The sequence below is a fragment of the Saimiri boliviensis genome, chromosome 1, assembly GCF_048565385.1.
Source record: "Saimiri boliviensis isolate mSaiBol1 chromosome 1, mSaiBol1.pri, whole genome shotgun sequence".
In the NCBI taxonomy this organism is placed as follows: Eukaryota; Metazoa; Chordata; class Mammalia; order Primates; family Cebidae; genus Saimiri; species Saimiri boliviensis.
The window spans coordinates 144,595,670-144,608,457 of record NC_133449.1 but is presented as its reverse complement, the minus strand read 5'-3'; the positions used below and the strand labels follow the sequence as shown (position 1 = coordinate 144,608,457).

The following is a 12,788-nucleotide window of genomic DNA, read 5'->3' as shown; positions in this document are numbered from 1 at the left end:
TGAGGTATCATCAGGCCTTTCTTCCTCAAATCTAAGATAAGAAACAAAGTTGAAGTCTATGACTGTACCACCCTGAATGTGCCTGATCCTGGAAGCTAAGCAGGGACGGGTCTGCTTATTACTTGGATGGGAGACTGCCTGGGAATACTGGGTGCTGTAGGCATTAAAAAAATAGGCCCGGTGTGGTGGCTCACACCTGTAATCCAAGCACTTTGGAGGCCAAGGCGGGTTGATCACCTGAGGTCGGGAGTTCAAGACCAGCCTGACCAATGTGGTGAAACCCCATCTTTAAAAAAATAATAATAGGCTGGGCGCAGTGGCTCAAGCCTGTAATCCCTGCACTTTGGGAGGCTGAGGCGGGTGGATCACAAGGTCGAGAGATCGAGACCATCCTGGACAACACGGTGAAACCCCGTCTCTACTAAAATTACAAAAAATTAGCTGGGCATGGTGGCACGTACCTGTAATCCCAGCTACTCAGGAGGCTGAGGCAGGAGAATTGCCTGAACCCAGGAGGCAGAGGTTGCGGTGAGCTGAGATCACGCCATTGCACTCCAGCCTGGGTAACAAGAGCAAAACTCTGTCTCAAAAATAATAATAATAATAAAGTTGAAATATGTATGATGTATTTTGTATATACTCATCTACAATATATAAATGTGAAGTACGTGTAACCCACGGTGCTGTGAACCTTACTTCTGCTGTGGGTCTCAACTTATTATGAAAATCTTCAACCATACAGAAAGAACTTTACAGGGAATAATCATATAAACACCAACTAGATTCTACAATTAACATCTTACTAAATCTGCTTCCTCACATATATATCCTCATCCATCCAATAATCTTTTAAAAAAATGCATTTCATGGTCACATGTATCTACACATGTGGTAAAATCACACAGAACTCAATACACACACATACAGAAATGTGCTTGTAAACCTGCTGAAATCTGCATAAAATCAGTGCAGTGTATTAATATGATTTTCTGGTTGTGATTTACTATAGTTATGCAAGATGCTGCCATTCAGAGGTGGATGAAAGGTATACAAGCCGTTGCTGCTGTTCTTTTCTTTTTGAGGCAGAGTCTCTGTCACCCAGGCTGGTCTGGAGTAGCATCATCTCAGCTCAATGCAAACTCTGCCTCCCAGGTTCAAGTGATTCTTGGGCCTCAGCCTCCCGAGTAGCTAGGATTACAGGTATCCACCACCATCACCAGCTTATTTTTGTATTTTTAGTAGAAACGAGGTTTTACCATGTTGGCCAGGCTAATCTCAAACTCCTGACCTCAGGTGATCCACTGGGCCCTCCCTCCCAAAGTGCTAGGATTTCAGGCATTAAGCCAAGGCGCGCCCAGCCTGTCCAGTTTTTTTTCTTCTGTCACCCACACTGGAGTACAATGGCACAATCTTGGCTCACTACAACCTTCACCTCCAGGGTTTAAGCCAGGCATCCCCAAACTACAGCCCCCTGAGGCCATTTATCTCCCCGCCCCCCCCCCCCCTCCGCCGCACTTCAGGAAGGGGCACCTCTTTCACTGGTGGTCAGTGAGAGGAGCACAGTATGTGGTGGCCCTCCAACAGTCTGAGGGACAGTGAACTGGCCCCCTGTGTAAAAAGTTTGGGGACACCTGGTTTAAGCAATTCTTCTGCCTTAGCCCTCAAGTAGCCTGTATTACAGGTGCCCGCCACCACGGCCCGGCTAATTTTTTGTATTTTTAACAGAGATGGGGTTTTCACCCTGTTGACCAGGCTAACTTCGAACTCCTAACCTCAGGAGATCCACCCACCTCAGCCTCCCAAAGTGCTAGGATTACACGTGTCAACCACTGGGCCTGGCCCGTCTCTGTTATTTCTTGCAACTGCATGCGAATCTACAATTATCTCAAAATAAAAATTTTTTAAAACAAGAAAAAAATTCTAGCTCAGGCATGAGCTACTGGCCAGGCACAGTAGCTCATGCTTGTAATCCCAGCACTCTGAGAGGCTGAGACGGGAAGACCGCTTGAAGCCAGGAGTTCAAGACCAGCTTAGGCAACATGGCAAGATCCTATCTCTACATAAGTTCTTTTAAAAAAATTAGCTAAATGTGGTGGTGTGCACTTGTAGTCCCAGCTACTCAAGAGGCTAAGGCAGGAGGATCCCTTGAGCCTGACAGTTTGGACAGTTTGAGGCTGCAGTGAACAGTGATGGTGCCACTCTACTCCAACCTAGGCAAAAAAAAAACAAAAACAAAAAAACAAAAAACAAGGTAAGTTTCTAACAGCTGATTGGGTTTTACCTTTTTGCCACACCTTATCCTTTGGAAGAGTGATGTTCAGGTGAAAGTGAGTGCAGTTAGGCTGATACTGGAACCCCAGGTAGAGCGTCATTAAAAGGGGACTGTCAGGATCTATGCTCACTATCAGGGATTTCTCCAAGGATGTGACATTCACTGTGATTGTAAAGTGATCTGTGCTCATGTTGACGCTGGTGGGATGGGTTTCCAGGCTAACATTTCTCCAGAGCATGATCTAGAATAAGAGACAATCATTACAATGGTCCATTCATTGATGCCTTTCAAAATCCATTATATTGATAAAGTAAGGAAACTTCCTAGGTCTTTTTTTTTTTTTTCCCCCTGAAATGGGGTCTTGCTACGTTGGCCAGGTTCATCTTGAACTCCTGGTCTCAAGCAATCCTACTGCCCCAGCCTCCCCAAATGCTAGGATTATAGGCATGAGCCACTGTCTCAGCCAAGGCTTCCTCATTGGATGTTAGTAGCTGATACCGCTGAGGTTAAAAAGTCCATAGACCAAGACCCAAAACAGTTATTATTTTTGACATCAAGGGTCACTCTGTTGCCCAGGCTAGAGTGCAGTGGCGTGATCTAAGCTCACCGTAACCTCTGCCTCCCAGATTCAAGCTATTCTCCCGCCTCAGCCTCCAGAGTAGCTGGGATTACAGGTGCCCACCACCACACCCAGCTAATTTTTTGTATTTTTAGTAGAGACAGGGTTTCATCATGTTTGCCAGGCTGGTCTCAAACTCCTGACCTCAAGTGATCTTCCCACCTCAGCCTCCCAAAGTGCTGGGATTACAGGCATGAGCCACTGTGTCCGGCTCTCTAAAACACTTTTTCTAAGGGTAAGGTATGTCTCCCTGTAAAAGTTCCTAAGATGTTAATAACAAAACAATGGCACTGCCATCATTCTAACATAACTCTTTTTAAGTTGTTGCATCCTCCCACCCTGTTCTAGAATATCCCATTCTCTATTTTATTCCCTAAGAATCTGTTGTTACCTCAATGTCCTCCATTAAATCATGGACTTGGAGCAATTTATGATTGGCGCTTAGTAACACACTTCCAATGCTTCCAACAATATTTCTGTTGTCTAAATCCTTGAAGGGATTGAAAGCTAGTCCTGTTACCTAGAGACAAAGAAAAGTCCAGTTTTATCCACTGCTGAAATGTTTATATATGACCCCAATAAGTAGAAAGATATCAGCTATCATATATATGTATATATAAACTTATATGTGTGTATATGTCTAATTTTTTTTTTTTTAGAGAAAGAGTCATACTCTGTCAACCAGGCTGGAATACAGTGGCATGATCACAGCTCACTGCAACCTCTGCCTCCCAGGTTCAAGTGAGTCTCCTGCCTCAGCCTTGCAAGTAGCTGGGACTACAGGCATGTGCCACCATGCCTGGCTAATGTTTGTATTTTTAGTAGAGATGGGGTTTCCTTATGCTGGTCAGGCTGGTCTCAAACTCCTGGCCTTGAAGGATCCTCCTGCTTCAGCCTCCCAAAGTGTTGGGATTACAGGCGTGAGCCATCATGCCCAGCTGGATATCATGTATTAAAGTAAATGTTGGAATGTTGCCCCTACTAATAAACAACATTCTATATTATAACCTTTATGAGAAATAGTTAAAGATTAAAAAAAAGATTTAATTAAAGATTAAAAATTCTGGAGCCCCCAGAATTACTACTTTTCTTCTTTGTATCTGGAGGATTCTATTTTACTAGGAAGTAGCTATTTTGCTCTTCAGGATAAGGAAACGATGCTACCTGTATTTGTCAGATAATTGCTGAAAGAAATACGTTGTTGTGAGTAGGTTGGTATACTTAGTCAATAATTACTTAGATAGTCCCAGATTTTTTTTTTTTAAATAGTGCAGAGGCTGGGTACAGTGGCTCACACCTGTAATCCCAGCACTATGGGAGGCTGAGGCAGGTGGATCATCCGAGGTCAGGAGTTTGAGACCAGCCTGGCCAACATGGTGAAACCACATCTCTACTAAAAATACAAAAATTAGCTGGGTATGGTAGGCCACGCCTGTAATCCCAGCTACTCAGGAGGCTAGGGCAGGAGAAGCACTTAAACTCAGAAGGCAGACTGCAGTGAGCTGAGATCATGCCACTGCACGCCAGCCTGGGTGACAGATTGAGACTCAAAACAACAACAACAAAAAACAAACTGCAGAGTTGAGATCAATTCAAATCGGAACCTAGAAATGTAATTAAATCCAGAAATCTGCTTAATGCTCCCAACTTCTACAGTGGATCATTTTTTAAGAGGTCTCTATCCCTGCCAGTATGAAATAAAAACAAATGCCACATAAACTCTCTCATCTGATCTGCCCTGTTCAGCTTACATTTCATGGTACATTACTTTCACCCCAATGCCTACGTGGCCATAAGATCCCATTTTCATTCTGATCACAATCAATTTCACACTCACTTGGACATTAACTCCGGGGTGTTTATTCAAGAGCTCCTTCAAAGCTGAAGCCGATGGAAAGCCTAGTCTCACAGGGGCCGGGTGACCCAGCATGTAAGAGCTCAGAGGTAAAGTTGATAGGTTTTGTCTAATGAGAAACAAATTAAAAGGGAAGTCAATTTTTCTATGGCCTCTGAGAGTGAAAAACAGTGAAACTCATCCCTTTCCCTCCTCCCCTGTTAACCTGCTCAGTAGCAGAGAAGCAATGGAAGAGGTCAAAGTCACGGAAGACTCAGGAGGCTGCTTCTGCTCTAGAAACGCTTCCCCAATATTCCCAAGCACCACCAAGGACATTTCCAGCATGTCTTCTACCTGCATGGAGAGGAAAACGGCATGTGACTTGTAAAACCTTAGTGTCTTGTATCAGTAAAATGTTTTGGAGAGGACTGGAAGGGGAATTTTCAGTGGTGTAATAAGGCTGGTATTCCTTAGAGAAGGCCTTGGAACCCAGCAGAAAGTACCTGCAACCTGGCTAAAGACTTACCATCCTTTGAACACAACTAAGAGGGCTAACCAAAGAAATATGCCTTTGCCCCGTCAGATAATCAGCCTAGACCGGCTCATGATAGTTTTTTTAAATGACAGCTTTATTGAGATGACTTTCCTATATACAATTCATCCGCTGAGAGTATATAACAATGTTTTTTAGTATATTCACAGGGTTATGCAACCATCACCACAATCTAATTTTAGGATTCAACCTCCCTAAAAGAAACTTGGTAACTGGGTGTGGTGGCTCATACCGGTAGTCCCAGGACTTTGGGAGGCCGAGGCCGTTCGATCACTTGAGGTCAGAAGTTTGAGACCAACCTGATTGACATGGTGAAACCCTGTCTCTACTGAAAATACAAAAAATTAGCTGGGCATGGTGACACATACCTGTAGTTTCAGCTACTTGAGAGGCTGAGGCGGAAGAATAGCTTTAACCTGGGAGATGGAGGTTGCATTGAGCCAAGATTGTGCCACTGCACTCTAGCCTGGGAGACAGAATGAGACTCTGTCTCATAAAATAAAATAAACCTGGTACCCATTAGCAGTAACTCTTCATTCCCACATCCCTAGTCCCTCTATCTCTAGGCATCCAAGAATCTACTTTGTGTCTATAGATTTGCCTCTTTGGGACATTTCACATAAACGCCTCACAACAGTCTTTTGTTTTGGCTTCTCTTACTTGGCATCATGTTTTCAAGGCTCATGTTGGAGCATGTACCAAGACTTCATTCCCTTTTGTTGCTGAATAATATTCCATTGTATGAATAGACCAGGTTCCATTTAGCCATCCATCAGATCACAGATATGAGTAGTTACCACTTTTTGGCTACTTAGCTATTAAACCATGCTGCTACAAACATGAGTGTACAAGTTTTTGTATGGACATGTTTTCAATTCTCTGGGGTAGACACTAGGAGAATTGCTAGATTACATGGAGATTTTATTTTTTACTTTTTTTTTGAGAGGAAGTCTCGTTCTGTTGCCCAGACTAGAGTGGTCTGGCAAGGTCTAGGCTCACTGCAACCCCCGCCTCCTGGGTTCAAGCGATTCTCCTGCCTCAGCCTCCTGAGTAGCTGGGACTACAGGTGCACGCCACCATGCATGAGCCACTATGCTCGGCCTATTTTTTACGTTTTAAGTAACTGCCAAACTGTTTTCCAAAGTGGCTGCATCATTTTACAATCTAACAATGGATGGGGTTGCAAGTTCTCAGCGTCCTTGCAAGTACTTGTTATTTTCTGTCTTTTTGAGTGTGAAGTAGTCTCTCACTTTGGTTTTGATTTGCATTTCCCTAATGACCAATGATGTTGAATGTCTTTTCATGTGAATAGCAAACGTGAGTTATTGAGTGTTTGCTGTATGCCAACCCTTTCCAAAGTCATTTCCCCCCCAGTGACGTCTCACTCTGTCGCCTGGGCTAGAATGCATGATCTTAGTTCTCTGCAACCTCTGCCTCCCTTATTCAATTGATTCTCTTGCCTCAGTCTCCTGAGTAGCTGGGATTACAGGCACCTGCCACCACACCTGGCTAACTTTTTTTTTTTAGTAGAGATGCGGTTTTGCCATGTTGGCCAGGCTGGTCTTGAACTCCTGACCTCAGGTGATCTACCTTCCTTGGCCTCCCAAAGTGCTGGAATTACAGGCATGAGCCACGGGGTCCCAGCCCCTAACTCCTTTTCACTTGATTGTAGCACTAGGGAGTCTTGGCTTACTGGTGGGGTGGGGAGGGAGACCCCAGAGAAGGCGTGGCAGGTGGTTTCTTCTGCAAGGTTCTCTTTAAGGGTCTGGGGAGAGGCTGTGATACCTGGAACTGCCAATATTAAAATGCTTCTAAGCAGATTTGGCCACCTGCATACCTGGCACCTACCTGCTGAGGGTCATGCTTGGATCCCTGCCAACTTCCTTCTTCAGCTTTGATGACATTGTTGAAAGAATCAAAGAGGCAGACAGTCACAGGAACTTTGAAGCCCAGACTGCTATTGTTCTGAAATGGGATCCTCAGGAACTGTTCACTCAGGTAAATAAGGGAATTGATGAGATGAACCTGGGAGTATCAGAAAGCAAACATACATCCCTGAACTGTTTATGATTGCTTTTGAAAATTTTACTTTTAAGAGATGGGGTCTTGCTCTGTTGCCCAGGCTAGAGTGCAGTGGAACAATCACGACTCACTGCAGTCTCAAACTCCTGGATTCAAGCAATCCTCCTGCCTCAGCCTCCCCAGTAGCTAGGACTTCAGGTGTACACCATCACACCTAATTAAAAAAAAATTGTAGAGGCGGGGGCTATGTTGCCCACAATGGCCTCAAGACATCTCCCTGTCTTGGTCTCCCAAAGTGTTTAGATTACAGGCACGAGCCACACACCTAGCACCTGACTATTTTAAATTTGCATTTTATAAAAAACAATGTTACAATTTGACACGGAAGGAGAATATATTACTTCATATGACCTATAAGGGAGGATTCATATTTCATATTATTCTGATGAACTGACAATTCTTTTTGAGTGGTAAGTAGACCAAATATCCAATTGACAACACCTGACTGAAAAAAGAAATGCTGAAGAAAAGAGCAATGCTGAGTTTGTCTTTTTCAGACAGGGTGTGGCTCTGCTGCCCAGGCTGCAGTGCAGTGGTGCAGTCTTGGCCCACTGCAACCTCCACCTTCCGAGTTCCAGCCACCCTCCCATCTCAGCCTCCTGAACAGCTGCAACCACAGGCGCATGCCACCACGCTCAGTTAATTGTTGAATTTTTGATAGTGATGGGGTTTCACCATGTTGCCCAGGCTGGTCTTGAATTCCTGGGCTAAAGCTATCTGCCTGCTTTGGCCTCCCAAAATGTTGGGATTACAGGCATGAGCCACCGTGCCTGGCTGAATGCCGGCACACTTCTAACAAAGGCAACAGCAAGGCAGTAACCTGATTAATGAACAAATGAACATAAACACAGTATATCCAAGAATGTCACTACTGACCAATTTAATTCTTAACTTTCCAGATTTAAAGGTAAAAATTTCCTTGCTAAAATTTAAACAGTCTTTATAATGTTAAGCTTGGCACAGGGTACAATCTCCAGATTCTCTTTTTCTTTTTTGAGACAGAGTCTCTGACTGCCACCCAGGCTGGAGTGCAGTGGTGTGATAATGGCTCACTGCCTCCGCCTCCTGGGTCCAAGCAATTCTTGTGCCTCAGCCTCCTGAGTAGCTGGGATTACAGGTGCCCGCCACCAAGCCCAGCTAATTTTTGAATTTTTCTTTTTCAGTAGAGATGAGTTTTGCCATGTTGCCCAGTCAGTTCTCTAACTCCTGGCCTCATGTGATCCTCCTGCCTTGGCCTCCCAAAGTGCTGGGATTATAGGCGTGAGCCACCACATGCAGCTTTAGATTCTCTTTTTCTGTTTTTCACGTTTCTCTCTTTCCTATCTTCTCCCCTCCCAGTCACCCTCTGCTTACCTGAGCCGGCTTAGAAAATCTCAGGGTCAAGGCTGTTAGTTTCTGGAGTAACTCACAAGCTTCCTGCAGTTTGTTATGAGCTTGCAAACCATCCACTGCTCTGCTGAAGTTTCCTACTATCTCATCTATGACCTATAGAGAACAAAGAATTTTGCCAAAATTCCTTATATAAAATTACTGTACTGTAGTAGTCAGTAAGATTGTTTTAACCAAAGTTGACAGTCAATAACATTATAAACTCTACGAATCACAGCTCTCTAAAACAGTGATTACTTTCAGAAGCTTTTCTGCAAGTGGACACAGTTTATTTCTACATTTTCCATATGACAGAGAAAATGAAAAATGAGGTTATACAATCGTTGCTCCAAGGGCGAATGAGTCTGGAAATGAGATTTATAGCAGTAACTTTAAGTTTTAAGGCCGTGAGCAAAGATGAGGGAAACATGGACATCAAAAAGCTAAAACCAAACTTTTCTATTCAGAAATATGTTTTCCTCTCAGGCTTCCCTCTGTGCGTGTTTCCCCTCCATTCAAGTGTTCCTATTTAAGGCAGGCACAGTGGCTCACACCTGTAATGCCAGCGCTCTGGGAGGCCAAGGCAGGTAGATCACTTAAGGTTAAGAGTTCAACACCAGCCCGGCCAACATGATGAAACCCTATTTCTGCTAAAAATACAGAAATTAACCGGGCATGGTGGTGTATGCCTGTAGTCTCAGCTACTCGGGAGGCTGAGGCAGGAGAACCACTTGAACCTGGGAAGCGGAGGTTGCAGTGAGCCGAGACTGTGACACTGCACTTCAGCCTGAGTAACAGAGCAAGAATCTGTCCCAGAAAACAAGAGTTCATATCCAAGAGGGAATGACCTACAATGCCTCATAGCAGGAGGTGGGGGAAGCAGAAAACCTCCTGAAAAAACAAACTGAGCAAACTAGCCGCTATCCCAAAGCTAAGTGGCCACTGCATTTGAGCTGGAAGCCTGGCCCTGAGACCATCACCGTTAATGCCAACTACGTGTTCCAGTTCTGGAGAACAGGTCACTCCCAGCTTAAATCAATCACATCGTCAATCAAACCTGATTAAATGCTGAATACTGCTAAATTCTCTTAATATTTCTAATAGTCATAGATTCCTTTGGCTACCCTATACTTCAGATTTCTATTTAGGAAAAAAAAAATCCCTCTCTGTTTAAACTCCTGTAGGTCAGTTTCTCCCCCCAGCAGAACCCCTAATTTCCATCACCATTGCAGGCAGATCCAGGGTCAACAGGATTATGTTTCAGCAGGGAAATGTTTGCCTGCATGTAAACAGGGCTCTTTCGAGTTTGCGGAGGAAAAAAGGGTAGGTGAAGCAGGATTCTTTCCTTCAGTCAATACTGTCAAAGGGGATTTTTTTTTTTTTTTTTGAGACAGTTTTGCTTCGACGCCCAGCCTAGAGTACAGTGGTACAATCACAGCTTGCTGCAGCCTGGATCTCCCAGGCTCAAGTGACCCTCCCACCTCCACCTCCCAAGTAGCTGGGACTACAGGTGCATGCCACCACGCCTGGATAATTTTTTTTTGAATTTTAGTAGAGATAAGGTCTTACTACATTGCCCAGACTGGTCTCAAACTTCTGGGCTCAAGTGATCCTCTACCTCGACCTCCCAAAGTGCGGAATTATAGGCATAAGCCACTGTGCCCAGCTAATTTTTTTTAACTTTAGTAGAGACAAGGTCTCGCTATGTTGCCCAGGCTGGTCTCAAAACTCCTGGGCTCAAGTGATCCCTGCACCTTGGCCTCCCAAATGCTGGGACGACAGGTGTGACTCACTGCGTCGGGCTACCTTGTTGTCCGTGTTTTTGGGAGGAAGGAAACAAGGTGAAGAGAGAGTGAGGATGGTGAGTAGGAGGAATTCTCTAGAAGTTTGCTGCGGCTGAAAAAGCAGGGCAGGTGAACAAAACTTCTTGTCCATCTGAAGCATTAAATACAATAGCATTAAATAATATTAAACAGTGAAATGAGAATATTTCAGTATTTAATGAAATGCTGGGCTGTACGTGTGCCACGAAATTGTAGGCTGTTTCCACGGCCTTGTTTAGTTTTGGCTTTGGACTGGCGTACATGCTGGTCTGTCGGGCTCTCTTAGGAGCAGTTCTGCAGGGAGGAAGATGGGAAACCAACTGCTTTTTCACGGTCACAGAGCTACCTAGTTGTACTTGCATTTCCCATGTTTACCTGACCAGATGCATTCTGCAGTGATGCTGGGTGATGAGAGGTGAAGCTATTTGGATGAGCGTCTTCCTCTGAGCTTGAAGCCGTTTCTGTCCGAGACTGACCAGCATATGTGACGGACGCAGGACTGGTGGGCTCTGTTCTCGCAGGGAGAGGCTGGCTGCTGGGTTCAGATGTGACTGGCGTGGCCTGTGCTGTGATTTTTGGTAGTACTGAAGAGAATGGGCTGATGGGATGACACAGCGTCTTGGACTAAAAGATAAAAATACGTAAAGGAAAAGGCACAATCTCATTTTACCATTTAAGGAATAATTAAGGCAGTGTTTCCAAAATTGCTCTGAAACTCTCATGTCCTATGAGATAACAGGCATTTCTGTTCAAAAATTCTGTGCTCAAACAGCTTCATGAAAGCTGCATATTATATTACTGAGATTCAGGATTTACATTAGTGTATTGATATCCGTGATTCAATAAATTGTTAAACATCTATAAGGTGCTAAGAATGCTCTGGAGAACCGAATACAGCAAGGAGCAAAAGAAGCCAAGTTCCGGGCCTTGTCGAGCCTCTGTGTTGGTGGAGGTGGATAAATTATGTCATGCATTAAATAAGTGCTATGAAGAAAAAATGAGGCTAAGCAGATAGAAAGTGCCTATCATGGATGGTATTCAGTGGTAAGGGGAGGATTTTTTGAGATGAGGAGTCACTCTGTCACCTGGGCTGCAGTACAGTGGCATAATCATAGCTCCCTGCAGCCTTGACCTCCTGGGTTCAAGTGATCCTCCTGCTTCAGCCTCCCAAGTAGCTGGGACTACAGGCGCATACCACCATGCCTGGCTGCTTTTTCTTTTTTTTGAGATGGAGTCTCACTCTGTCACCCTGGCTCCAGTGCAGTGGTGCCACCTTGGCTCACTGTATCCTCCTCCTGGGTTCAAGCAATTCTCCTGGCTCAGCCTCCTGAGTAGCTGGGACTACAGGAGCACACCACTACACCCAGCTCATTTTTGTATTTTTTAGTAGAGATGGGACTTCACCACGTTGCCCCATTCTGGTCTCAAACTCCTGACCTCAAGTGATCTGCCACCTCAGCCTCCCAAAATGGTGGGATTACAGGTATGAGTCACTGCACCCAGCCTTTTTTCACTTTTTTATAGAGACAGGATTTTGCTATGTTGCCCAAGCTGATCTAGAACTCCTAGCTTAAGTGATCCTCCTGCCTTGGTGTCCCAGAGTGCCGGGATTACAGGCACGAGGCACAAGGCATGAGGCATGAAGCACTATGACCGATGAAAAGGACATTTTTGCTGAGAGTTGAATAAAGGGAGAGAGAGCACACTCTGCCCATGTGTTAGCGAAGGCATGTCAGGAGTGCAAAGGCCCCCAAGCTCACAGCCAGCTGGCTCTGTCTGGGAGGCCAAGGAAGCTAGAGGAGCACTGGTGGCAGGAGGGGGATCAATAAGATCCCAGGGCTGGCAGAGTGTCATCTGTCAGGCAGTTGAAAGGAATGCAGATATTATTTTGGATAAATTAAAGGGCTTTGCAGAACAGTGGCATGAGCTGACTTCTGTTTTAAAGCATCACTCTGTGTTTTAAACAATCAACCACTCCGTTGAGAAGAGAGGAAAAGCGGCAAGAGTAGAAGCAGATCAGCATGAGGCAAGTATGAAAGTTCATTGTTTCATTCATTTTGTTTTTTGAGATGGGTCTCCCTCTGTCACCCAGGCTGGAGTGCAATGGTGTGGTCTGGGCTCACTGCAACCTCCACCTCCCAGGGTCAAGCAATTCTCCTGTCTCAGCCCCCTGGGTAGCTGAGATTCAGGCGCCCGCCACCAATCCCAGCCCCCCATTCTTTTATACTGTTAGAAAC

General features: G+C 44.9%; 1 protein-coding gene across 1 annotated transcript in view; it reads right to left on the bottom strand.

The window, feature by feature from the left end:
• The window catches only part of PKD1L3 (polycystin 1 like 3, transient receptor potential channel interacting), a 95,873-nt gene that overhangs the window by 68,194 nt on the left and 14,891 nt on the right, over window positions 1–12,788 (bottom strand). The window contains 7 exon segments of the mRNA XM_039476673.2: window positions 2,282–2,513; window positions 3,283–3,411; window positions 4,729–4,855; window positions 4,952–5,079; window positions 7,127–7,303; window positions 8,714–8,845; window positions 10,927–11,175. Of these exon segments, the coding sequence (XP_039332607.1) occupies window positions 2,282–2,513; window positions 3,283–3,411; window positions 4,729–4,855; window positions 4,952–5,079; window positions 7,127–7,303; window positions 8,714–8,845; window positions 10,927–11,175 (1,174 nt within the window).